At 36.9% G+C, this 27,065-nt stretch overlaps 8 protein-coding genes across 9 annotated transcripts; 4 read left to right on the top strand and 4 right to left on the bottom strand.

The window, feature by feature from the left end:
• Nucleotides 1–715: 715 nt before the first annotated feature.
• On the top strand, nt 716–3,970 carry LOC128742546 (TBC1 domain family member 20). Its single transcript, XM_053838944.1, has 7 exons — nt 716–1,166; nt 1,232–1,351; nt 2,292–2,536; nt 2,592–2,785; nt 2,846–3,062; nt 3,138–3,247; nt 3,309–3,970. The coding sequence occupies exons 1-7, from the start codon at nt 893–895 to the stop codon at nt 3,523–3,525; spliced, it is 1,377 nt and encodes a 458-aa protein (XP_053694919.1). The 5' UTR covers nt 716–892; the 3' UTR covers nt 3,526–3,970.
• Nucleotides 3,971–6,886: 2,916 nt separating this feature from the next.
• Nucleotides 6,887–7,717, top strand: LOC128739184 (selenoprotein H-like). The gene is made up of 2 exons (XM_053834614.1): nt 6,887–6,983; nt 7,234–7,717. Exons 1-2 carry the CDS (start codon nt 6,942–6,944, stop codon nt 7,567–7,569), a joined length of 378 nt encoding a protein of 125 aa, XP_053690589.1. The 5' UTR covers nt 6,887–6,941; the 3' UTR covers nt 7,570–7,717.
• Nucleotides 7,613–9,024, bottom strand: LOC128739182 (39S ribosomal protein L13, mitochondrial). Its single transcript, XM_053834612.1, has 4 exons — nt 8,909–9,024; nt 8,726–8,849; nt 8,136–8,290; nt 7,613–8,042 (listed from the first exon to the last, which is right to left on the bottom strand). Exons 1-4 carry the CDS (start codon nt 8,930–8,932, stop codon nt 7,809–7,811), a joined length of 537 nt encoding a protein of 178 aa, XP_053690587.1. The 5' UTR covers nt 8,933–9,024; the 3' UTR covers nt 7,613–7,808.
• Nucleotides 9,025–9,990: 966 nt separating this feature from the next.
• LOC128739180 (leukotriene A-4 hydrolase) lies at nt 9,991–12,917 on the top strand. Its single transcript, XM_053834611.1, has 8 exons — nt 9,991–10,118; nt 10,519–10,579; nt 10,668–10,783; nt 10,839–11,165; nt 11,217–11,368; nt 11,452–11,857; nt 11,917–12,248; nt 12,325–12,917. The coding sequence occupies exons 2-8, from the start codon at nt 10,537–10,539 to the stop codon at nt 12,782–12,784; spliced, it is 1,836 nt and encodes a 611-aa protein (XP_053690586.1). The 5' UTR covers nt 9,991–10,118; nt 10,519–10,536; the 3' UTR covers nt 12,785–12,917.
• A 1-nt stretch (nt 12,918) lies between these two features.
• LOC128739183 (uncharacterized) lies at nt 12,919–13,780 on the bottom strand. The gene is made up of 4 exons (XM_053834613.1): nt 13,721–13,780; nt 13,591–13,661; nt 13,138–13,360; nt 12,919–13,080 (listed from the first exon to the last, which is right to left on the bottom strand). The coding sequence occupies exons 1-4, from the start codon at nt 13,778–13,780 to the stop codon at nt 12,919–12,921; spliced, it is 516 nt and encodes a 171-aa protein (XP_053690588.1).
• A 332-nt stretch (nt 13,781–14,112) lies between these two features.
• LOC128742514 (PHD finger-like domain-containing protein 5A) lies at nt 14,113–14,715 on the bottom strand. Its single transcript, XM_053838907.1, has 3 exons — nt 14,597–14,715; nt 14,352–14,542; nt 14,113–14,289 (listed from the first exon to the last, which is right to left on the bottom strand). Exons 1-3 carry the CDS (start codon nt 14,646–14,648, stop codon nt 14,200–14,202), a joined length of 333 nt encoding a protein of 110 aa, XP_053694882.1. The 5' UTR covers nt 14,649–14,715; the 3' UTR covers nt 14,113–14,199.
• A 5,660-nt stretch (nt 14,716–20,375) lies between these two features.
• Nucleotides 20,376–22,190, top strand: LOC128741355 (E3 ubiquitin-protein ligase rnf146-like). The gene is made up of 3 exons (XM_053837128.1): nt 20,376–20,623; nt 20,677–20,765; nt 20,822–22,190. The coding sequence occupies exons 1-3, from the start codon at nt 20,461–20,463 to the stop codon at nt 21,638–21,640; spliced, it is 1,071 nt and encodes a 356-aa protein (XP_053693103.1). The 5' UTR covers nt 20,376–20,460; the 3' UTR covers nt 21,641–22,190.
• Nucleotides 22,191–22,565: 375 nt separating this feature from the next.
• LOC128741357 (tRNA pseudouridine synthase-like 1) lies at nt 22,566–25,202 on the bottom strand. 2 transcript variants are annotated; one of them, XM_053837129.1, is made up of 5 exons: nt 25,009–25,202; nt 24,814–24,942; nt 23,554–23,862; nt 23,232–23,487; nt 22,566–22,916 (listed from the first exon to the last, which is right to left on the bottom strand). In XM_053837129.1, exons 1-5 carry the CDS (start codon nt 25,053–25,055, stop codon nt 22,677–22,679), a joined length of 981 nt encoding a protein of 326 aa, XP_053693104.1. In that variant the 5' UTR covers nt 25,056–25,202; the 3' UTR covers nt 22,566–22,676. The 2 variants fall into 2 exon arrangements, with proteins under 2 accessions (XP_053693104.1, XP_053693105.1); XM_053837130.1 differs by lacking the exon at nt 23,554–23,862.
• Nucleotides 25,203–27,065: the final 1,863 nt, after the last annotated feature.

The following is a 27,065-nucleotide window of genomic DNA, read 5'->3' as shown; positions in this document are numbered from 1 at the left end:
AATTTAACAACTTTAGTTGTTAAATGTGCAGCCGAGTGAAAAAGTAGCCGAGTGCTATGCTTCCTTGTGTACCGTGCCGTGGTGGAAGCGTCGTATTACAAAAAAAAAACAAAATGGACAAGACGGCCGAACGCAAATCAATTTACAAACTGCATAAAGGCTTTTTCGAACAAAAGGGCCGAATCACAAAATGAAAACTTGGTTGCCAGTTTTCTTATGAGGCTTTTTTTAAATTTGCTTTTTCATGCATTTATAGTTTTCTAATAATTATGATGTTCTATATTATTATAGATATTTATAAATGCTATAGTTATAACCAAAAAACCAGTTTGTTTACATTTTGCACTTGGGCCCTATTGAAATGTTGCTCTTGAAATAGCTGGAAAAGCAGACACCGCTAAACATGCTCTTAGGTGTTCATCTGAAGCAGAGATGCCAAATGTGAAAATACTAAATAAGTTTATGAATTCATTGTGGCGACGTCGGAAAAAATGAGTAGACCTGTTCGAAAATTGGATTTGTTAATTGCTGTACAGGATTAGTCGAATTTTAGAATCCTGAAAAATATTTCAAAGAAATAAATTCCGTCCAATTAGTGCTGTAAACCTGGAAGAAGACGCATTTTGTAGCTCTTTAATTATTTCATAAGTTCATATGGCATCCCTGATTTAAATGATAAATAACACTTTGTTTTGAAAACGACTTGCTGTAACATAACTGCAGAAGCAGAAATAAAGTTTGCATCACTCCGACTCCGTAGCGTTTAAAGAAAAATCGATACCCTATCAGTGATCTGCTTGGCTGTTGGCTGTTCCAGTGATTTTTCGACAATTGGCTAATTTTCAGCAGCCCGCTTTTCAATTATAATCCTCTGTTTTGGTAATGCTTTACGATGGAAAATATAGTAGAACTAAATGGTTCCAACAGCAATAATAGCTCGACAGCTTTAGAGGCCGAAGAGATCAGCAAATCACTGACCTCATTTGAAGCGGATCGCAGCTTCGAGGAATATTGTGATGAAAATACCCGTCTCGTCGATATCAAGGACCATGCCGAAGAAAATGGAAATAAGCTGGATTCAACACCTCCTGCAAAGAGTATTGCTTTCGTACAGCCAAACAATCATCGCAGATCCGATGAGCCAACAGAGCTCAGCTTCGAGAAATGTATGTGTTTGTTTGAAGCATTGAAATTTTTCGCTTATCGTAATATTCAACTTAATATTTTACAGTTCCCGAAAATCACGAAGAAAAATTGAAACGCATTAAAATTGAAAATGCTCTGGATGATCCCTCCACTACTCAGAACGATTGGCGGATGTTCGCGAAATCCGAATATGGCCTCATTAATGGTAAGCATAAACAATTCTGGGTTGGTTCGACCAAAATATGTGAGAGAAAGTCTATTTTGTCGGAAATATTTGCCTGCTATATATACCTGCTTACAGTGGATAACAGCAAAGGTAAAAACAAGTGAGCCTTGCCGTGCTGTTAATTTGGGTCTTTATTGAACCTATTTCTAGTTACCGAAGCGAAACGGCGACGAGCGCTGTGTGTTGCACAATTATTTTTCGATTGCACCTCGCATCGCGCTTCTCACCTCAGCGGCAATTGTGTTTGATCAATGTTAGGTATATATCCCAAAGTAATTTATTTTTTATTTTCAAAATATTGAATTAACTTTGCATTTTCAAATCGATTCTTAAGCTTTGTCGATTTTTGTTATATCAATCAAAATAAAAATGTTTGTTCAGCAATAGTTTATATAATCTGTGTGGTTACTGGTTAGCATAAAAAAGTTTTTTTGGAAGTCTGGTTACTGTAATATGTAGCAACCTGTACTTATATGCTGTATTTCCTATTGGTGCCGTGCTGAGTGATTTAACAGATTTTAAGTTAAATTTAAATTAAACTCCAATGATTGTTATTGCTATTATCATACTTCATCATAGTTTGATATGGAAAGATCCATCAAAATATCTCTGAAATTATTTCGATAACATCAAAGAAGACAAAATTAGCTTATTTTGTTACATTAAAACAGTTGTTTCGAGGAAATTTCGTTGTTTACACTGATTCAAAACTAATTAAAATACATATTTTAAGGTCCTCTCCAGAAGTTGAAGGTCGTTTTTTCAAATATGGGTAAATTTTAATTAAGTTTTTATTCTTTCAAAATAACATTGAAATGTGATAAACTTGAGTCATTCAAAACGACCTTATGCTAGTATTGCATCTGTTAATTCCTTCAATCTGTTAATTGGTACCTTGTTAATCCATATTCCCTCTTAGATGACTTACGACGCAAGGTATGGCCGCTACTTGTCGGTGTCGATCTGAACATGATCGATCCCGCGCCATCGCTTGCAGAGCTTAACAATCATCCCGAGTATAACCAGGTGGTTCTTGATGTAAACCGTTCTTTGAAACGATTTCCTCCTGGTATTCCTTACGAACAACGTGTTGCTCTGCAGGACCAACTAACGGTGTTAATTCTACGAGTGATCATTAAGTATCCTCATTTGAAGTACTATCAGGTATGTCCTTTGAAAAGAGTTCAAGTATGAGTATCTAAACAATGTGTTTTTCAAGGGATACCATGATGTGGCGATCACGTTCCTGTTGGTTGTCGGAGAAGAGGTCGCTTTTCATGTGATGGAGATTTTATCAACTAACCATTTAGTTGAATGCATGCAAGAAACAATGGAACCAACACAAAGACGACTAATGTTTATCTATCCTTTAGTTAAGAAAGAGAACCCAGCTCTATGTAAATTTCTAGAGCGGTGAGATCACTCTGTCAACAGGTTTGGAGAACATTTAATACAACTAACTTTTAATCGCAGTTCAACCGTTGGTACACTTTTCGCTCTGCCGTGGTACTTAACATGGTTCGGACACAGCTTAAACTCTTACCGGTCGGTAGTACGGTTATACGACTACTTCCTTGCATCGGATTTCCTTCTACCTATATACGTGACTTCGGCCATCGTATTGTATAGACAGAACGAGATATTTCGAGAAGACTGCGATATGGCATCTCTACACTGCCTACTATCACAAGTAAGTTATTTCTTCTTCAGATTAACCTACTAAGCGTTGATTTCACGAAGCTAATACATTCGATTATATACTCAGCTACCAGAAGATCTACCCTTTGAATATCTTCTGCAAAAAGCGGAGGAGTTGTATAAAAAGTATCCACCCAAAAAAGTTGAGAAGGATGTTGAAAATATGATCGCCAACGAGTATGTTCACAATTGTTATTGTTATATTTTCCAGTTCTAACTTATATGACTTCCGTTGCAGAAAAGCGCAACGGCTCAAGGAGGAGCAGGAACGTAAACGACGGAAGACTTACGGAGTTGCCAAACCAGCTCATAACTCGCTTATCGGCCGACTACTACCACATCTGCAAATGACACGTCGATCTGTGTTTGTGACCACTGCATTTTCCATCCTAGTTGGATTCTGTGCGTATTACTATCGAGCCCATTTGATGCCACTGTCAGAAGCAATCAGATGAGGCGAACTGTTCCGGCGGATTCCGTCGTCTTTTACCGTCACCGCCGGTCCGTTGAGTGCACTGGACTGGGGCACTCCTCGAGTACAGTAAGGGCAGTCCCATATGAAAACTTGAACGATGGCCAAAATTGAATTGTTTAACATTTCGCATCACCAAAAACCGATTACACTTTTTCAACATAAAATGTGATTAATTTTGTTCTTGTAGCGATCATCAAGACAAATGTAATATCGTTTGTTTCATTTCTGTAAATAGGAAGCATATGTCATCAACCTGTAAAGTGTCGCACCACTAAGTTTTCGAAGGCAAATGGTTTGTATTTAGCAATGATTATATTAGTTGTAGATTTAATTAGTGGGACATCCGTAGAAATAAGTCTAACCACTGTTATTAAATTCAATATAAAGCTATTTTATTATCATTAAATTGAAAATACATACACTAAATAAATAACGTATCATCTATTGTAAAATTGCTTTTATTGTAAGTATATTAAAATAATGATTCATATGGTCATGTGTCTTGGGGAAAATACCGAACCGACTTTATACGGTTGCGTCGCAACAGAATATTACGTTCCATTTACACGCAGGGCACATACATGCTAACAAACACGAAGCGTAGGAAGCAATAAAACCGGTAGTGCGGTACTAAGTATTGCTCTGTCTTAAGTATTTGCAGCGCACTCTCACTTCACCAGTAACAGCCTTGTTTGTGATGGTACTCCCGGATTTTGAGTGCCTCGTCGCCTCCGTAACCTATTAGTCTGTAGTCATGTTAGTTCGTCAATGGTAGAATAATCTACCCTACAGAGAATATAGGTTACAGAGGCGACGAGGCCTCAAAACCGCTAAATTTTGAATCAAAACGGTGAGTTACCTTTCCCAGGAAACCAATAAGCATTAACGTAAGTAGCAACTCAACCATTTATTAGCGTATCTGGCATTTTAAACTGCACGTTGTTGTATATTAGCTTTTTGACTGCATAGGTGTTGTAAATTGGCATCCAAAATTCAATTCTAATTCTTCGTGTCGGTAATTAGCTGCAAATTAGCATTGTCAGCACTATAAGAAGGTTAGCAGCAAAAGTAACAGGATCTTTTGCAAATTAGCATTCAAGTAGCATTTAAAGCGACTTATGCGCGTATGCAGGAAAGAGAAAGAAAATACGCATTGCATACTTTTGGGATGACATGTGGCCACTGCAGTGTGAAATGCGCAAATGTATGTATTGTATTTATTGTCCGTTTCTTTGGTAACAAAACGCGCTGCTCACTTTTTTGATAGCTTGAAATCGTCGCAGAAAGAATCTGCTTGGCTGTATGCAAGTTATAAGTATATATTACGCTTATCTAGCACGTAAGCAATTGATTTACTTGACAAAATAAACGATATTTGCCCCCGCGATGATTCCGGCGATGGTTTCGCCCGCGACGGTTATAATTCATCGCGTACGAAAGGGTGGGAAATTGATAATATTTATGATGACAGCTTTTTTAATCAAAAAGTTACGCAAAAAACACAAACCGGTTGAATCGGTTTCGGTATCGGTTCTGTTCGACATGGCTGACAGAAATCTGGCAAGCCGGAAGAAGACAATTGTAGATAGAATTAACAAAAGGGCGAATGTCGCAAATGTAAACAAAACAAGTGAGAGTTATTTTTTGCTGGGCCAGCAAAGGAAAATTAACAGCGGGGTGCTATCCTTATCTTAACGAACGGTGTTTGACAGTCGACTTAACGAAGGGCGCTATTTGCAAGAAATGCAGGAAATAGCGCCCGTCTGACAGGTAAATTTGCTGCCAACCTTGTCGAGATGTGCTGAGGATGTTGGCAACAAAAACATGGCACCCATCGCAAGCCCCTGAAAATTAACTCTTACTCGCTTTGTTTTGAGGGGATGCGCTGTGCTATCCCTTGCTATGTATTTGACAGAAGATAACATCGCGCTTCCAAAACTGTCAACGCTTCCAAAAGTGTCAAACTTCAATGCAGTAACCAAAGTAAATTGATATATACCAGGTATGTGACCATCGAGGGTTGCATTAGTGTGTGTAGAAAGAAGAAGAAATAGTTCTGAAATATGATGGAACTTGCATGAAAATTAAAACTAAATTAATTGTAATTAATGAATGCAGCTATATTATTCCAGACAAATATTTGAACATTTACAATGAAATGTAAGGAATATATTTTAAAGTCATTTGCACTTGTAGCCTTCTTTATTATGCGTAAAAAATTTGAGAACATGGGTGACTAACTATTTCGATGTGCAATTGAAAAATGAATTAATGTTAATGTAATACTTCACGATCAATACGGTATACAGTTGCTTGAATTAAAACACGTTCCATCCAACATTTTGCTTGCATGATGCTCTTGAATATCTGCCTTTGATGTCTTCTTTTAAAAAATAGTTTTATTCGAATAGATGCTTGTGCTATTGCTTGAAAAGTCACTGTTCCAAGATGATACCTTTTTATCATAAATTTACCCGTCTCAACACTACGTAGAAAACCATAAAAAGTAATCTTAGATTGCTACAAAACGGTCTTAGAAGATAATTAACACTTTAAAAGCTTACCAGAAATCAGACGAAAAATATCGCGGGCGGATAACAATGTTGCTCATGCTGCTTATTGAACAATCATGTCCGAGCATTTTAAAAAAAATCTTTTTTGTTTTACTACTTGTAGGAAAGCGATATAACGACATTTCTTTGAGACATCTTGATACCGCTCTGACGAAAAAATTTCCGCTTGCAATTTGGAATGTTGCACTTCATTGTATTCATGAAAATACATACTAGAAATAATGTTCTAAGCATAAACATAAAAGCTGTAAGAAAAAAAAGACAAATCTTGTGTATCCAACGATTTTTTTAAAAAATTAACTAATTTTCCATACAAAATGCTCGAAATCTCAGAACTAGTGTAGATGTGTTAGTGCAAAGTGTATATGACAGCTCGCATTGTCATATACCTGGTATATATCAATTTACTTTGTGCAGTAACATAGCGAGAAAAAAAAAGAAAAAAGCAAAACATCGAGTTTCATTGTTCGATGTTGTACTTGCTGCTCTCGTTAATGGAGCATTCCCTTGCTTTGTTTACGCTTGCGACATTCGCCCTTTTGTTAGTTCTATCTTTAATTTTCCTTGATTCGTGAAGACTTTTCAAAAAATCACCTGGCATCCCTGGGTGCAACAGTCATTGACGTCGTCTTGTTTGACATCACAACCATCACAATGACGATGACGATCATCTATTGAAGCGCCGGTTAACGCTGACGCTGACCGACATCTATAGTCCTGTGTTCTTTAGGCGCGAATTATCTTAGTTCGCACTACTGTTTTCAGTAACGGATTGAAATTCTGCTGAAAGTTGATTTTTGTAGTTTTCGTCAAACGTATAAACATGGCAACTCGTTCCAAACGAGGCGCTGTGAAATCGGCTGAGGTATGTAATTATCTCTTATCAAGAATAGAAAATGAATGATTTAAAAAATATTTCTACTCCAAATTTTGAACACTGCGATTCTTCTACCGAATATAATACAATATAGCATTCTTCACCACCAGCGTTCACCAAACCCAATAATTTTGAAGTTTTATGCGCCTACCGACATTTTCCTGTTCAAAATATCATTGACATACATAGCATTCGAATCCGCATAAACTCAGTCTAATCTGCATAAACAATTTTTCAGGACCCAGTTCCAACGAAAAAACGAGCTTCGCTAGAACCACCGACGGAGAATGGTGTAACTGTTTTCATCGAACACTGCAAATCATGACAAGTGTTCAAGCGCAAAGCTACACAAATATACGAACAATTGTGTGAACTTGCGCCGGGACAACTTTCCGAATTAGTGTTGAACGAGGATGGCAAACCTCGTCGAGGTGCTTTTGAAATTTCTGTAGCCAAAACAAAGAACGCCGACAAAATCTTGATATGGACCGGTTTGAAGAAAGGACCTCCGCGAAAGGAAAAATTTCCTGAAGCTGAGGAAATACTTTCCGATGTGCTTAAAGCTGTGAAGTGAATGATCACCACCAAGTCGGCTAAATAGGAAAGCGATTGCTAAAGTTTCTATAGTGTTCTGGAATCTGCCGTATGACGATGCGAAATGAAACCCGGGAGGGACATTTGCGTTCGAAGTTTTCAGATTTCAGTGCGCTACTGAAAGTATTTCGCAGTCGATGTTTTGTTAATTCCTAATACAATAAACTTGTTTTGTCTATTTTCTGTTTTTTTTTCTACGGTGAGTGAAAGAAACTCGGACTATCGAAGAATGTATTCTTCGGGATAATCCATGATCTTAGGGAAGTTTTTAACTTGTTCTGGATCCATCAAGTCTAGCCGTTCCGGAACTCGCCTTGGCTGACGTATTTGATTAGTAACGTTTTCGAGAATTTCCTTAGGAACATTTGCGTCCTTGAAAAGATGCAACCTTTGCATAGTATGTCGACGTTGGAGATTACCATGCATCGAACGATAAATTGACTTTTTCATAATCTGTAAAAATGAAAAGAGATTAGGTATAAAGTTTAAAAATCATTTGCACAACTTTAGACGTTGTTTAAAGTTTAACCCCGTTTCACTACTTACCATAGTAGGATCTTTTTCATGCAGCTCCCAAGCTAACGTCCAGGTTGCTCCCCCTGCGTATCCAGTGTGATGAAAGTAAGCTCGTTTTTTCCATTCATCACCTGGTAATGCAATGTCTGCAGTGTTGATTACAACTACATGATCACCACAGTCATCTGCGAGCAAAATTATACAGTTATACCGACTGGATTTCAAGGTTCAAACACGCGTCATGGATTTATGGGTTTTCAAAAGCAGTTTTTAGGCTCAAAATAATTATTATATTCGTGAAACTTCTAACTTCTACTATTTTCTTTGCGTCTGTTAGAACATAATTACAAATTTCATAAACATATTTTTTTTTAATTTTGAGTCTGTGAAATCCAAAAAGTCAATGACTGACAGACGCAAAGAACACAATGAAAAATTTTCGTGAACATTATTATCTCTTGTTTTGAGCCTAAAAACTTCTTTTGAAATCCCAGAAACCAACGATTCGTGTTTGAACCTTAAAACTATGCAAATTATGCATATGATAATGATTGTACAGCACAGCAAATTAAGAAGCTTTATGGTGAATAAACCTAAGACCTAAGAGAACTGCAACTTACTCATTGGATGATATATAGGCTTATGCAATCCCATCAAATGTTTTTTGATTAAACTGGCAGATTCAAATGGGTTTTGCCAGGTACAATCGTAAATATGCCAAACACGAGCAAACGTTGCCCATTGCTAAAACAAAATTTATGCAATCAATATTAACAGAGAGCGCATTGTTATTCTTTATATACCTGTACTCTTTTTATAGCAGACATTGAAAATAAGGACGTTTCTACCAACTGGTCTTTTTATTAAGCAATTTTATCAATTTTACACTATATTGCTTGAGAACCTAACATCCGAATACCATCTAGAACATATGATATAATTATAATTTATATTAAAACCGCACGTGAAAACAATATTTTCAGGCCAAAATCAAAACTAAAAGTAAACATAAACGACATAAACGCTTTGTCATTTCTGACTGTCAGTTTCGGAAAATTTCGTTTTGCACTCTTAAGTCCGAATTACATTGACCGTCATCATCCGACAATCGCAACGCAACGTAATGATTTAAAAACTACACTGAGAAAACTTTTCGTATAGTTTCTATGTGTCCCACACATAGATTTTTGCAATGTGCCTAGTCAATGAACTTTATATGCCGCACAGTTATAATTTATGGGTACGCGAAACTTTTGCACATACTAATTCATATGCGCATATTTTTTATGTGTATAATTGCACATACTATTCATATCCGTATAATTTCTATGTGTATTTCTAGGCGGATTGTGTTTATATGCGGCACATGATAATCATCTAGAATTTCATATGGAAATTTACCATTAGTTATGTGCAGAATATTTTGAGTGTACCAACAGCAACGCAACCGTAAAGTACCAATAATTGATAATTAAGAATCTTGTTAAGAATTGATACTTTATGGTAGCGGCTGCGTAGATTTAACAGATTATCTGTCAAATTGTATGGGCAAACTGTCAGATTAACGCAAATGCAACCGTAAAGTACCAATTCTGCGCGGGCCTTTAAAGTGTGTTTGCATCGCCATAATAAGCGGAAGAGACTTGAAAATTTATTATCTCACTGTAATTTACTTATCTATTTCCTTTTCTAAAGTTACGCGAAAGCAGCCTGTAATAGATAGAAAGTGGCTGGTGATAAAAAATTATCACCCTACACAAAAAACGAAATGTTTCACTTATTGTTCCACTATCGGGAATGGTACCCTGATGGTGTTCATACTGGATGGTGTCGGAGTTGAAGTTGTCTGCATTTCTATGAATAATAATAATTATTGTAAATGCTTCACGCAAGGCTTTACGGTTCGGTTCGTACTTGTTGCTAGAAGAGGCGTATTTTTATTTTCGATATCGTGTACAAAACTAGAATAAGAACGGTTATCGTTTGATGATAATTATCTCTCGGAAAAATCAGGTAGGGTAAAAAAATGCTTGTGCAAAATAAAGTGAATAAAATCAAGCCTGATACTTGCGGACAAGTCTAGTTTAATAATATTCTGACTCAGCGAAACGCCTACAAGATTTTTAATGATGTCATTTTTAGTTGAGCAGAATTAGTAGAATTTTTCAACAGATACCTAACATGTTCGTTGTATAATTTGCTGTGCCCAAACAGTATTCATTATCATGTAAATCAATGATCTATGATACCCAGCAATGTTAATCATATTTCCAACTGGTTTCTGTTGTACATACTTTTATTTCTTATCAGCAATAGTGACCATTTAATTGGTCGAGTATGTGTTATCTTGACATGTGGCTTTCTAGTCTTGTTATTTAAATCACTTGTGTGGTTTATTCTTCAATCATTTCAGATATAGACATTCTGTAAGATGCGGCTAAGTCCGATAGATCCTAGCTCGTACTCAAATGCACGTAAGTGATTCAGTCAAAAATTTTATTGTTACTATGTCAAAAATAAAGCGGTAAATGAGCAGTGAAAAATCATTTTTTCTCCGTCTAGATGAACTTATTATATATCATGTGGATTTAGATTGGAAGGTCAATTTTGACAAATCGACACTCTCGGGAAGCGCAACACTACATTTCAAGACTGTAAGGAACGATGTAGAAGAAATTGTAAGAATTGTTTATTTAGCACTACTTCAAATATAATAATAAGCATTGCGGTTAGTTCTTAGACACCAGTGAACTTAAAATTGCCTCAGTCGCTGCGTCTTCTTCCGGCGGAGAAATACCACTGAGCTGGGATGTTGGAACACACATAGAGAACATTGGTTCGAAACTGACCATTTATCTTCCCACAAAGACGACAGGAGAAATTAGCGTGATTATCCAGTATGAAACTGACCCGAAGGCGAGTGCTCTCCAGTGGCTAACAGCCCAGCAGACTTGTGGCAAACAATATCCTTATCTTTTCAGCCAATGTCAGGCCATTCACGCCCGTTCAATCGTGCCTTGTCAAGATACACCGGCTGTTAAATTTACCTACAATGCAACGGTACGTAGTATATTTTGTCAATATCCATATAAAATAATAATTTAATTTCAGTTACGACACCCATCTTATGTAACAGGGCTTATGAGCGCCGTTAAAAAGGCATCAGAACCTGGGTTATCTAAATTTGAACAAAAAATTGCCATTCCAAGCTATCTATTGGCGATTGTAGTTGGCGCATTAGTGGAGAAAGAGATTGGTCCAATGTAAGTATTCAAAAAAAAAAAAAAAAAAAATTCAACTGGTTTTTTAATGTTCTGGTTAAAACCACTGTTTAATTATTTTTCAGCTCCAGCGTATGGGCGGAACAGGAACAGATAAATGAATCGGCCGAGGAGTTTTCTCAAACTGCCGATTTTATCGCTAAAGCAGAGGAAATATGCGGACCTTATGTGTGGGGTCGCTATGACCTGTTGGTGATGCCTCCAAGCTTTCCATTCGGCGGTATGGAGAACCCATGTCTGACTTTTGTTACGCCGACACTTCTCGCCGGTGATAAATCGTTGGCTACGGTTGTGGCGCATGAAATCGCTCACAGTTGGACGGGCAATTTAGTCACGAATAGAAATTTTGAACATTTTTGGTTGAATGAAGGGTTTACTGTTTTCGTTGAGGGAAAAATTGTGGGACGTTTATTTGGAAGTGCCGCACGGGATTTGCACGCGCTCCACCAGCTAAGCGAGCTCACAGATTGCGTAATATTAATTTCAATTTAGTTTCATAATTCTCTCACTGAAGTGTCTTATTTCGTTAGATAAAAACGCAGCTTGCCGACACGCCGGAGTTAACCAAGCTGGTGGTTGATCTTAGCGAATGTAGTCCAGATGATGCATTTTCGAGCGTACCGTACGTAAAAGGTTCGACATTTTTGCGCTATTTAGAGGATCTATTTGGTGGACCGGAAAAGTTTGAGCCTTTCTTCCGTAATTATTTGGACAAATTTAAATACCAGTCTGTACTGACCGAAGATTTCAAGAAAGCTTTGTATAATTGGTTCCGTGAAAATCCCAATAATGATGTGCTTCTAGAACGAATCGACTGGGATCAGTGGTTGTTTGGCGAGGGAATGCCTCCGGTAATTCCGAAGTAAGTTTCAGCTCTCTTTTGCACGTAGCACGTTTGAGCATGGGTAGAATTTGCATTTGTTCTTTTTTCTTTTTAGCTACGATCGCTCCCAGTTGAACGCTTGCAACAATCATTGCTCTTTGTGGGCAGAACAAGGAGTTGAGGTCATCAGAGCATCCCCATTACTATCTGAACAGTTGACTAGTGTACAAACCATAGAATTTTTGGCACAATTGCTGGCAAAGAAAACGATCAAAGAGCTAAATGCAGAGAAAATTGAACTGCTAGAAAAAGCCTATGGTATTGATGGCACGAAAAACGCGGAAATACGATTCCGAGTCGTCCGGTTGTACATTCGCGCTAAGCTAATGGACAAAATGAATAAGATTTTAAGCTTCCTGAATAGCAATTTCCGCATGAAATTCGTTCGCTCCATTTATAAGGAACTTGCCATGTGGCCAGAAGCAAAACCTATCGCTGTTGAAAATTTCTATAAGGTTAAAGACCAGATGATGTCAGTTTGCGCTTACGGAGTATCTAAAGATTTGGATATTTAACCTTTGATATTTCTCCACCGGATGAGTTTTTTACCGCAGAATGTTTAGAAAATATACGAATATCAATAGGAAAAACATGTATTAGTTTTGTATGTGGCATTTTTCTTTTCATTAAATAAAAACTACCTAATTAGTTAAATAAGAATTGATTTTCTTGATAGATGAGGATTATTGTTTTGTTGAAGATGCCGCGGAATGTTCATCTGAATGTCATCGATGTATTCCTTTGAGCGCCAATGAAGAAAAAGTTGTGTTCCTCCTGTTGCCAACAGTATTGCGCCGATTATCGTTAGCGACTGGTAAAACAATTATAATAGTGTTATTTAAAGAGTACAATTTAAGGCGCATCTTACCTCAGGGACATAGTCGATCGTGTATAATTTGTTCGTGCACTGTGTCATCATGATAATCGAGACAATCAGCAGCAGAAGAAAAACGGCATACGCGAACGTTATCTCTGCGATATGTTGCACTTTCAGAGCGTTTGGTGATTTTATCAACTTCAAGGCATAAAGTGTGTACGATACCATAGATAGAACAGCACTGACTGTTGTGGAAATTATATATGTGACAGCCCTGTATGACAAATGTACGACAATAAGTAATTGTAAAAACTAACTTCTACTAAATACAGCAACTCGTTATTGGTAGAAGTTTAGTAATTTATGAATGCAATAAACACAAATGTCCATTTTTTGTTTTGCAAAATTCTAAGCGATAGAACATTTTTCTTCTTCGTGAAATAACTCGTAATACGCAAGCACATAAGTTTATCGTCAAGTATTTTTATTTTCAAATAAACTTACCACGTTTGTGATTCTTTACAACCTCCAGATGTAACAAAAACGAAAATTAATCCTCCGATTATCATGCATAGCTGAAATACAAAAAAACACACATTACCTTTCAACTTGAATGTTTATACACAGATCCAACCAATGCCAATAGTTTTAAGATGCCAGGAAGAGATACAATAAATCCAACGCCGCTCAACATGTTTGGAAATATGCTTTCGAAGTAGTCCACAATAGCTTGTTTTGTTTATAGCTGTGGTTTCTATCAAACTGAATGTTTAGTTCCGTATATTACAGTTTCAGCACTCGACTCTCTGTCGCTTTCTCCCTTTAAAGTGTGATTTCAAATAATGATAATAGGCGAATGTTGTATCTCATCAGATAAGAAATTCCCCCTACAACAGCAATCAGAAAAGTAATTTGTCGCTGGATTTTCTGTACTTTTTTTTGCTGAGCATCTTGTAAAAATATTGTCGAGTAAAGATTAATGTAATGAAAATATACTGAGTATATTCTAGCTTTTTTTTATTAGTGTTATTATTCGAAAAATCTATTTGAATTCATTTAAAAAAAGACATTTCAAGCAATAATTTGAAATAAAACATTTTCAAACTGATTATTCTATCTTTGTTTAAATCCATATTTTTTCCTTTCGTAGAACAAGTCCGTTTTGGAGCTTCCAAGATTGACAATTTTTGGACATCCATCTCTCTGAAAATAAAAACCGAAAATTGCAATGTGGAATTGTGAATACATTTTAAATAAAAAATTACATCTTTTTCCTGAATAGTACATTCCTTGCAATAGTAAGCATCGGACACGCCGGGTCCGCCACAAATCACACAGCGGCCCTGGTAAGAGCCATAATTACATTCGTCACAAATCCTCACCAGCGTACAAGGGCGCACATAGGAATCACAGATAACGCATTTGCCGTCACATTTCTCACATAATCGACCTATAGCTGTGAAAGAATGTTATTTCTCGTTCAGGATTTATTCTAACTTTAAGGACTAACCGACTCCTGGTTGTTTACGACAGAATATTAGATCTGGATGATGTTTGGCCATCGTTTGTGCGGTTTTATACAACTCACGTACGACTACGCTCACCAAAGCGAGCCGGAACCTTTTATGTTTTTAGTTTTTCAGCTTGTTCTATTATAGCGTTTTTTCCTGATGTCAGTTGCAGTTGTCAGATCTGTTGAACAGGCTAAAACTATATGTACATATAAACAGGTTAAAATGACCCAAATACTAGGTTAACCTGATTAGAGCGCCCATTTCGCTGTGAACTGTGAACCATTTCGCAAAATTTTTAACTTTTTAGTTAAAATTTGACAGTTCGATTGTTTTTCCTCGAGTGGTTAAAATCAGTTCAGAAGGCGAACCATTTCATATTTGACAGATTGATAGTTGTTTTACTCAATGAGAGCATATATAAGGTGAGGATGAAGATATGTTTCTATAACAGCAAATTTATTTATTCAGTCCAGGTTGGAATTGGATGAATTTTTGGTGTTCATTTGCTCCTATTGGATAGATAAAATTTATCTCATTTTATTTCGGGTTGAATAAACAAATTTGTTATATGTTAAACATCCATACATTGGTGAAACAAAATTCAAAGTAAAATCAGTGAAACACATCGAAGCTCTTTTCTCGCCTGTGGCATATCTCATTAGCTCTCAGAAGCGAACCATCGAACTGTCAAAACTAACCCATGCTCCCGAGCAGGGTAATTTTCGGAAAACCATCGAACTGTCAAATTTTAACCAAAAAGTTAAAAATTTCGCAAAATTCGCGACTACGAAGTTGCTGATATTTGTTTGGTTTTTATGTGAGAAAAAAGAAGAAGGAAGTATTTTTGCTTTTGTCATCATTCATACAATGACAGTTCGGCATGGGATTAAAAATCTTTTTCAGCTTCGTACTCGCGAATGGTTCACAGCCTTAATTCAAACTTTTCAACCTGAGTTAATTCCAACCTCGTTTCAAGCCGGTCACTAAATAAAAATCATTTTCGGGAGAATAGACAATTATTTTGGGATTGTCATAGTGTAAAGGCCCAGACACAATGCATACGGATTTTACTACGTTGCGGAAATGCCATGGAAAAACTGTCCCATGAAACCCATGGAAAAACTGTCAAATTGCCGCAACGTAGTAAAATCATGTATGCATTATGTCTGGGCCTTAAGAGTCGAAAGTTAGCATATTCCCTAGTCCTTGACACAGTTTTCGCGTCGTAAAAAGGCACTTCTTTATAATGGAAGAGGAGAGGATTTACTTTCCTAGAGAATGTGATAACTTCACATTTCTAGATAGAATTAACAAAAGGGCGAATGTCGCAACTGTAAACAAAACGAGTGAGAGTTATTTTTTGCTGGACCAGCATAGGAAAATCAACCCTCACTCGGTTTGTTTACGCTAGCGACATTCGGCCTTTTGTTAATTCAATCTTCATTTGTCGGAGTTCAGCAGTATACGGTTATCTAAACACCATCTCACAAAAGTCGATAGCTGCTTCTGGAGAACCGCGCCATCGGACGGATTCTTTCCCTTTGCAGTTAAGGAACGTTATCAAACGATGGTCGCAGATATTTAAGCGGGAAACTTACATTCTTGAACAAAACGAGAAAGACCAAAGTCCGAGATGGCTTCCTTGTGGGATTCCAGAACAAACAGTGGAAGATCTTGAGATAAGACCGTCAATCCCAAGTAACCAGTAAGCACTTAACACTAGTCCTTGGACAACATTATATAAGCATACAGAACTATGATTAAAAGCATATTTTTCTTTATATACTTCTGTAGAACTCACATAATGCTAAAAAGGCGAAAAAGCGGGTTATTAAAATGGTACGCCACAAGCATCAAATAAACATTAACAGTGTTTGTTTGAGGCTTAATCGAAATGTCATTTTGTCTACATTATCGACGTATCGAAAAAGTATCGACGGCATATCGTTTGCTTGATATGGAAAATAAAAATAGATTCGATCGGGATTTAAAAAACTAAAAAAGCAAGCGATTTTTTTTGCTGCATCTCAAGAGGAGCAGGATAAACAGAACTATTTTTTGAAATGCTGGATAATGTTACCACCTAGACAGGGCTCGAACCGGGAATTAGTCATGCAACCTCATTCGTTTCCTTGCACCTTTGCTATCTGAACCATAGCGGATGTGATTGAGTGAGTTGAAATTAGTCGTATTTAAACCTTGGTGATATTCCCTCTCATATCACAGTTACTTGTCCTGCATTACCAATAGGGTAGAAAAAGACGGCTTTCGTTGGGTGGAAGAGGACACGAATAGTGGCCGTAGAATAGCAAAATAAGAAGTCAAGTACAAGCCGTTTATCAACACTTACGGCTCATTTTAATGCAATTAACTAAATGCATTATATTGTTACGTTATATGCGCATATATTGCTTTCTTTAATGCTGATTTATGTTAATGCTTCTATGCATCAACAATGTTATTATAGGTTTTATAAGCATTAAGATTGCTAATATACAAAAGTTTGGCACTAGGGATGCGGAATTATTTTCAATATACGGTTTTAGATTAATGCTTATGGTTACTTGGGATGTTTACTTCTGGATGGCGATCTGAGAGATATGAGCCTCCCAAGCTTAGCCAAGCCAAGCCAAGCTTATCCAATTTAGCGATTGCGATTCGATAGTTCAATTTATCGAAGGCAACGAATAGGTCCATGTAAATCCCATCCGTCTGCGACTACTATAGTTCGTAGTCGTCGAACTGTAAGCAGGGTATGGTAGGATGTGAATCGTAAAAGCCTTGTTGGTCGTCTATTGCTGACGGTATACTGTTTGAAAAATGCGAAAAAAGCTGCATAGACAACGAACTCAAACAGTTTTTAAGTTTAGTTTAGTGCAGATACCCCGATAGTTATTTAAATTTCTCCTTTTCCTCTTCCTATGAACAGGGAACACGTATGCCGATTTACGTACTGTTGGGAAAACACACCTGTACTGTTAGGTAGTGTGAACAAGTGGGTGTTGACCACGCCAACGAACGATAGTTGACTGTATTTACTTAACTTTATTTTTTTTTTCAGGTATTACACGCCTAAAAATTTCGAATGAAAAAAGTTCACTTGATGATTACTAGTAGTTATTTTTATTTTATTAGTGTAATTATTAAAGCTTTTGTAATTGTTTGCAGTCATAATCATGGTTTGTTTACACATTGCACTTATAACTAAAGCACAGAACAGAAGTGCAAATTTGAACGATCAAAGATGATAACAGCTTTCCTTTGCTTTTATTTTTCTTTGGGAAGGTTTTCGCATAGAAAGGATTAACAGCAATGTAAGCTGAATGCTCGCTGTCTGTGCTTTTACATGCTTTCGTATGCGTTCGAATATGTTTTTGTGGAAAAGTCACCCGTTATCGTCAGGTTCGCTAGAAGGTAGCATGTACGAGTTTGGACTGCAACGTCCACTTCTGTTCTGTGACTAAAGTATCAGAAATTTCAGTTCAAGATTTGAAAATATATTGTTTGCACATAGTATACCTTCAAGCGAAAAGTATCGACTTTTGCAAATTTTCTACTAAGAAGTAACAAGAAACTGAAAATTAAGTTTTATAAGACAAACAATAAAAACATAAATTTCATGTGACTAAAATTGTAGTTAAATTTATAAAATAGCATACCTTTCAAACGTTATATTCCGATTTCTTATATGTTCTTATATTTCTTATATGTTGCCTGAATGTATACTACTAGCAGATTCAACTGTTTTAATTTTGTATAACATAAAATAGTGGCCATATACCGACATTATTTTACAATTGGATTTAAATTATAACATTATCAAATTTAATAATAGAAAAAGTAAACGGTTTTTATGTGTTAGACCAAAAGACTGCTCAAAGATGTTTGCTTCTTACCAACACGAGATTCAGATATTTGGTCGCATGACAACTAGACAATTTTTAATTCAGCATCGAATTACTGCGGTGGATTGGTCAGTTATACGCAATGTTACCTATTGTTTAGTATATAATAAGTATGCCGCAAAATTTGCGTTATACATTTGGAGAGAATGGCTGATGAGGACGGTCAATGTCTTCATAACTTGCAGGGTTTTCGCTTGATCTTCCACCTGCAAAATTAATATTGCCGCCCCGATCTAAAAGTTCTCTATGCAATAATAGCAACGAAAATGGCCTTATTGCCATATTGAAAATAGCAAACACAACTGAAAATATTCCTCCATTGCTTGGAAAGTAAGCGATTATCGCAATCAGATCGAACACGAAACTAGTAGCGTTGATAGCTGAGGCCTGAAAATGTAATATAAGGCATTTAGGCATTTTTGAACTACGTTACAAGGTATAAAACGTTACTATAAACACTGCATCTATCGAATCTCGGCAATGAATAGACCAAAATAAAACAACGATAAATATTTGGTTATAGAACAAGTAAGCCGAAGGCAGCCAATGACTTTGCATAGCAAACGCGATAAGGGTGAAATGGAGAAGAGCGATGAGCTGAAGAGAAAAGAAAATCCAATGTAAAATCGTCAATTACAGAATTTTCCAACTTACTTTAACACGCAAATGTGGCGTGTTTAGCGCATTTTGAACATCCATTTTAAGAAACAATTACTTGGTGCAGGAACACCAGCTATAATTTTTGAATATTCTGACTTTTTTGCACAAACGAAATATTTATAAACTTTTGTTTACAATTTGGTTCTAAAAGGGATTCAAGCTAGAAATGCTCCAAATTAACAGAGATACGCCGAAACGAAACCCGACAATTTGGCAACCACAACAGTGTACAAAAACTGCCAGCATTGGTAGCATACACGCAAAATAATCGTCCACACGTCCTTTCCGCGTAAAAAATCACGTATTTAACAGCAATATAAGCAGAACGCTCGCTGCCAATGGCATAGCAGCTTTCGCATGCGTTTTGCGTGTTTTCGTGGAAAAAAGTGACTCGCAACCGCCAGGTTCGCTACTATCTGTAGAAAGTAATATTGGTAGCATGTACGTGTTTGGATTTCTACTTCCACTTCTGTTCTGTGCTGTAATTCTACTTAGACAGTTTTAACTTGCGCTTCAAATTGGATGCTATCTGTCTAATTGTAATCTAAACTAATTAATTCTAGCATTAGTTTTCAGAAGGTCGCATAATGCATGCAAAAGGGTTGATTATGCGAGCTCTTGAAAATTAAAGCCTGAATTTATTAACGTTTTGATAGCAGTTCGATTAGCCGGAGAAGGCAATGCGTATCTCACTGACAAAGGAATGCAATATTTTTATCTGACGACCTTTATATAAATTACCCCATCGGCAGGCAACCATGTTTTCGCCGCCAACATCTCGTGTGTGCTAAAATGAGATAGCATGTCAGCACTGCGTTTCACTCAACTGCCAGTAGTTTGATTTGAGCCCGCTGTCAAATTTTGAGCCCAGGACATGCCGTCGCTGACGTTCACTGCAGCTCGATATACAGATGTCGATGGGGTGATATAAATATCTCAATTTCAACTATACATGCACACCGCACTAAGCCGTGATTACGCGTAACATTATCATTCAAAGCCTCCTCGCGGTAAAATTTGCGCACCAATCTGTAACAGAAATGTAAGGAACCCCCGCCCCCGCTGCATTACGTAATATTTGAATGAGACCAAGGAGCAGTCAATAATTTCCTTTAATTTCAAGTATTTTTTAAGAAAGTTGGGAACTCTGATATAGTCATATAGTGTCATGGTGAGTTTGTGTTCGTGTTTACGATGTTTTGAATTATGTGCAGTTTGCAATTTTCATTGGAATATTTTTAGAAAATATTGCTGTAAAACGTCGAATTTGTGTGTAGAAAAGACCTGAAATAGTGATGGCGGAGTCACTTCCAAATAACTCATCTGTCGCATCCTCTTCAGCATCGGCAGACACTGGGCTTAGGCAGTTCGTTAGTGAAGCAATCTCGAACAATGGCGACGACAATAAACAGGGTCAATCGTTAGAAGAACAAGAGGAAAAACTTGAGCCAGACATTCGTAAGCACCAACATAATATAAATTTACGAATCATATTAATGATATGGTTTTAGTTAAGCTAGAATGTCCTGTTTGCCTTCAAACATGTATCCATCCTGCGCGGTTGCCATGTGGGCATGTATTTTGCTTCCTGTGCGTTAAGGTAATTAAAAAAAGATGCATATGAAAAAATCTCCATTACCTTTTTTTCCTTTGTAGGGAGTTGCGTTTAAAAATCGTCGCTGCGCAATGTGTCGTCGTGATATTCCGCCTAGTTACTTAGAACACCCACAGTTAGTGAATGGATTGAAGGAAGTGGAGAAAGCAGCTAAAGCCAACGATGGTGCCGAATATCAATGGTATTATGAAGGCCGCAATGGGTGGTGGCAGTATGATGAAAGAACCAGTCAAGAACTGGAAGAGTCTTACCAGAAAAAGGAAAGATTCTGCAAGATTCTGGTTGCCGGCTTTCTATACATTGTAGACTTTGAACACAAGTGCCAGATTAGGCAAAACGATCCATCCAGAATAAGACGAGTCAAGCGCGATTTGACGACTATTCCGAAAAAGGGAGTTGCCGGGTTGCGACTGGAAACGAATGATCTTACATCTGGAGCAGCACCCAGCTCTAATTTGGATGGTGCTCTCAGTTCAGCAGATTTGCAGGCAGAAACCAATTTACTACAAATGCATCGTAATATTGTGGTCGAAGAAACCGCAGAGGAAGAAGTGGAAGAGCAAATTCGACGAGTCAATTTGGATGGTAGCGTGAGCAGCGATACAAGTGGCAGTACAAACAATTCCCTCGACATGGTCAATCTATCACCGAATGTTTCCAGTGAAGGCGATCACCATCCCAATGACGATGTTGAGTTGAGTGAAGCAATTAACAATCTAAATTCGCTGACATTGGGAGATACTCGAGCAAACGACCGTGCACGGGAACCGATTGCTATTAGGAGACGTATCGTCACAGACTTGTTTCCGCTAAGTGATAGCGACGATGATAATGAGGATAGCAATCATGTTATACTTTAAATTTAGAGCAGTTTCGTGAGTAGTCTGCATGTAGTGCGTGTTCGTTCTGGCAATTTATCAAAATTTAAGCGTTTTATAGAAAAAATACTACATTGATAGTTGCTGAATTGTTTGGCAAAAAATAAAATTACTAGGTTATTAATACTTCCATTTGCTACAAAATGTTCCGGTATTAAGTATTTCACAAAATTAGGTATGCCACAGGGTAACAGAGCGAACAATTCATTGCACTATAATGGTTTCTTTAAGTGCAAAAAGGATGATTGCGACCATGGATGTTGTATCTGTGGTGTACTAAAAAGCATATGTTTCAATATATCTCAAGAAAATCCTCTGGATTGCAGAAATTTATTTTAACAGTTTCGGCAGTAGTAGAATAATTAATAGATTGTTCGCTTTACTATTCCATAAGAAGTAAAAAAATTTACTTCTTCAGAGCTATATTTTTATATACAAGATACAATGGCTTGAATGCTTTTTAATCTATTTTTGTTTTTCGCATCAGATATTTTGGCATTGCAGCTTTTTCAACTGGTTAATAAAACCAACATTTGGTTGTACGCATGGTCGTTTACTTTTAATGTGTCCGAAGGCTTGTAAAAAACTGTAGTCGTGGTTTATCATCAGATATCCTATTACGATGGCAGTTGACCGCGAGACACCCGCGTTGCAATGAACTAAAATTTTACCACCAGCTTCACGACAGCTTTCGATGAATTCATTTGCTCGCCCTACAACTGCGGCAAGGTTGGTTTCTGGCAGGTCTAAACATTCTATAAATTCAATAACAATAGCGTGGGTATCTTCCAAGGGGGGCGTCGAAACGCCAATACTAAGAATGTGACTAATATCATATTTTTCAAGAACTTCCTTTCTGACACAATCCTGTGATCCGAGGTACAGAAAATTGCATAAAATACAGGCAGGCGTCTGGTCAGGGCTGTTGTCAATGATAAATCCTAGTCGGGCTGGGGCAGAACGTTCTAGTTCACCGCGGAAAATTTTTCGAGAGCCATCTGCATACGTTACAACAGTTTCAGTTGGTTGCAGTGTCTGCTTCTTTCGCTTCAGTTGCTCCAGAAAACTCATTGGGCGATATAAAGGTCAAATCCGCCGAGTCGTATTCAACTTGACAAAGATAAAGCCCGTAAGCTGGAGCCACTACCGCTTGATTGCACCAGGAACGATGCGAAGGTACTGTTAGCATCTGTTGCACGTCCCTTTCGGTTATTCGTCCTTCTGCTGCGGCGATCCAAACACCTACCATACGCCGTACCTGAAAGATATTTAACCTGATAAAATTTCGGTTTACATAGGCTTATATTCTAAGAAAAATTTTTGCTCTCGAATCTAATATTAGTGTATACGAAACTGAGCTTATCTGCAAAAGCAGATGCTTATAAGCAATATATTTTAATTTGTTCTTAAATTCCTTCGTGACTGAGATACTTTTATATCATTAATGCATGGATGTTTGTATATGCATGCAAGGGCAAAGGAATTGATTTTCTAATCGTCTAAACTTTTGTTTGTAGTCCATTTAGCTCCAATAACGCAAAATTTGGAGCAGTAATAAAATAATTTGCTATACCTGTTTATATAAAAAAGAACGTCCCATTATCCGAATATCCCAGAATTCGTAATACTGATCCGCCAAATTGCGGTTGAACGCCGAAGTCATGCATGTGCCTTTTTCCACCGAAATTTTATGGATGCGTCTTAGTGTGTACGTAGCATCGTGTTGCTTCTGATTTCCACGGGAAACCGTCATAAAAGTACGAAAATCATGATACCCTACAAACGAACTGGCGGCTCGCCGAAGCGTTTCAATATCAAACGCTGGATGACTGTAATTTAAGGTGTCAAATTTAATTAAACTTGAAAACAAATTGAATGTAATGTTAATTATTTACGCAATGAAATAACACCGATCGTGCTCCTCAATCGGAATGAACCGATTTAAAGCGTGCATAGAAGGACCTTCGCAAAACCTTCGACGCAGTACACCTAACCGGTAGAGATAAGTGCGTGATTTGGCGCACATACGTGCGTGGAAGGTCATGGGAACTAGTTGGGTGTTGATTATTCGAATCGGAAGCTCCTGAGATCCCAAAGCCCTGTTTAGGCATTGGGTAACTTTAACCTCATCATAAGGTTTTCCATTTCTTCGCTCTAAGTCAACATGGACTGTGTTGTGAAGAGCATGAACTCCAGCGTCGGTCCTATATGATAATGATGATTATATATACCTATGTAAAATGTTTTGCATGAATTTTCATGAGTCCGTGACAGGGCTGTCCTGCTCTTTGTGCATTGTTGTTGTTGCTTATTTAACGGTACCACCTTGGGTACCACCTCAACCAAGCAAAACTTGAAGAAGTTATATATGGGGTATTCATAGGCATTTATATGGGGCATAGTATTGCTCTAACAACATATATATTTATGGCGTACTCCTGGTTCACACCGTTTGTGTAGCACGTAGTGTAAACCGAAAACGCGCCGTAAATATAAAAGATAGAGCTATACTTCATTCAACAATTTTGTAGGTAATAATAAGCTCCATATAAACTATTTTCAAATTTAGCTTGGCTGAGGTTTTTGGACCAATTAACTATGTAAAATCGATGCAAAAAGAACAGGACAATCCTCGTCTGTGATGATCCTAATCCTAACTAATACTATTCTATTAAAAGGTTTGTTGATCTGTAGAGCAAAGACGAAACACGAACTAGAACAGGAAACTTTAAATGCGCTGACAACAAAAATTCATTAGAATTTTTTGTAAAATATACATTTTCTATTTCAAGTTGTAAATCAATTTAATATAGCCAATGCTTGATATTAAAAATTAAATCGAATTCCCTTTGAGAATAATGACATATACCAGCAATCAGGAGGAATTTATCGAATTATTTATTCCAGTAAGCTTTATCCAACATAAAGTGGATTAATACAAATTTCAAAGCAAAGACCAACTAAGCATAGTTTAAACTTGTCTTATAAATCTAAAGCTCTTGATTAAACCTTAGGCCGTATGAATAAAACAGTTTTGCTTGGCTTTTCCCGTTTAAATCGTATGGGAGCATTTGGTCTAACTCTTTTATTCAAAAGGCCTCTTACATGATCCGCTTATTCGGTGTGTAATAAATAATTGATGTTGCATAGCTTACCTGCTCGATAATTTAATTTTAAAATCGTTCGCCGGATGCAGCTTTTTCAGGGCAATTTCCAAACTGCCTTCGATCGATTGTGGATCTTCCAGAGTCGGATTTTCCTTCGTAAGATTTTTTTGAATCCCCCTGTAAGAAATGAAAAATCTACCCTTAAAAGCTTTTCTCCTATACTGTAGCTGTAGCTTTGCTTACCTGAACTGTGTCCCGATGTAAGATAAATGAATAAGGTATCGATTCATCAGGATATATAAATTTAGAAATACGACAGACGAAAGCAATTTACAAGGAAGTGTTTTAATGTGATGTGATTTATTTATTGGACCACAATTTCTGTTTGTTTTTATTGTAATTTCAACTTATAGGTTAGGATGGGAAAGTTACGAAAGTTATCGATATAATATCGGGTACTTTTTCGAAAGGACGAAAGTGCAAACGATAGATAGAATAAAAATATTTCTCGGGAAATTTTACATTTGCATCGAACTGAGAAAATCAACATTGAAACTATTTACTCATCATTTTAAATCCTATTTAACAATCCGGCAATTTTTATTTTAGTGGATACTGCCTAACGGTACTTTTTACTATGGTTTTGCATTATTGTAGTAAGGATTCTAAGTATTTTTAAAAATAACTGAGTTTTGAGCAAAAATAAGGTATACAACGCTTCGGTTCAGTAAAAAACACATACACCCGATCATAAGACATAATGACAGCTAGCGTGTTACTCTCCACTTGGCGTAACGCACGCTATAAACTAGTGCGTTACCTTACGTCAAAATGTTGTGTCAGATTGAAAACCGTTATGTTATATGCGTCAAAATCGTCAATATGTTTACATCGTTCAATGCAATCGAATGTTACTAACGTCGAATTGAACATAAGCATATTATGCTGCATTATAGGCTTTTACGTAAACAGTGTTGTGTTTTGGTTCGTTGTTCGTATCATTGTGAGTTAGAAAAACTCGAGGAAAAAGTAAAATAAAGCTATCCGAATAAAAACCACAAATTCACACAAAATGACGGAAATGACTGTGGTGCATTTCTTTTTTCTTTAGTTACTTCGGCTGATTTTATAAGAGCGTATGTCAAATGACAATTCGTTTCATACATTCGTCCCGAAGCGGTGCAAGTAAAAAATGTAACTGTAGGGATGTTCGGTCATATTGTCAAAATTGTTTAAACTTATTCAAGAGTCGATTTTCGTGAATATAATCTAATAAGTGCTTTCATAACATGTTATATAGTAACATAGCATAAAAAAACCGTTTGTTGACATTTTGCGACTTAAGTCCCTTTGAAAAATTTCCCGTATTTAAATATTGCGCTCTTTGCACTCAAATGGACTGTATTATCAATTTCCCACCCTTTCGTACGCGATGAATTATAACCGTCGCGGGCGAAACCATCGCCGGAATCGTCGCGGGGGCAAATATCGTTTATTTTGTCAAGTAAATCAATTGCTTACGTGCTAGATAAGCATAATATATACTTATAACTTACATACAGCCAAGCAGATTCTTTCTGCGACGATTTCAAGCTATCAAAAAAGTGAGCAGCGCGTTTTGTTACCAAAGAAACGGACAATACAGTTATAAAGTGCAACCTTCAAAACTGTGATGAAAAGTGTGCTACTGATAATATCGCTGGTAATCTTATATCGATAATACCATCAAACTTTATCGTCACGGAAAAGTATCGAAAATTGGAGGGTTTAAAATGAAATCTTCTTCTTGGCTTGTTATTATTTTAACATTTTTATTCTATTTCTTACGTATTTTTGCTTATACTGTCATATTATCGTTATTAATTATTAACGATAAGAAAACTTTATCAATAATCGTTATGGATTTTGATCGGCATTTCCCATCATTACAACTCTCCCATCTGAGCTGACATTTGATTTAGCAGTGGCGCCAGTACCAGTTGTAGGAAAAGCAAATAGTATTCAATTTTTCATTTATTTCATATATGCTGCATATTTGTTCAAATTATGAATTATGCGCGGAATTATGTATTTAGAAACTAGAAACGTAAGCATTAGAATTCAAATAGGAATCAACCAAGATTCATGGGTTTTACCACGAAATTTTGGCAACTTTTCTCACCAACAAAATGTGTGACTGAACAAGTGTGCTCAAAATCCAACCTTCAATGCAAAGGGCAATAAGCGTTTTTGTTTTTTAGCCTTGATGCTTGGTTCCAACCTTGGTTCCAACCGTTCCAACCTGAACACTGAATAAAAAT

This window comes from Sabethes cyaneus, chromosome 3 (genome assembly GCF_943734655.1).
Source record: "Sabethes cyaneus chromosome 3, idSabCyanKW18_F2, whole genome shotgun sequence".
NCBI classification, from domain to species: domain Eukaryota; kingdom Metazoa; phylum Arthropoda; class Insecta; order Diptera; family Culicidae; genus Sabethes; species Sabethes cyaneus.
The sequence above is the reverse complement of the archived record's forward strand: the minus strand, read 5'-3'. Positions and strand labels throughout refer to the sequence as shown.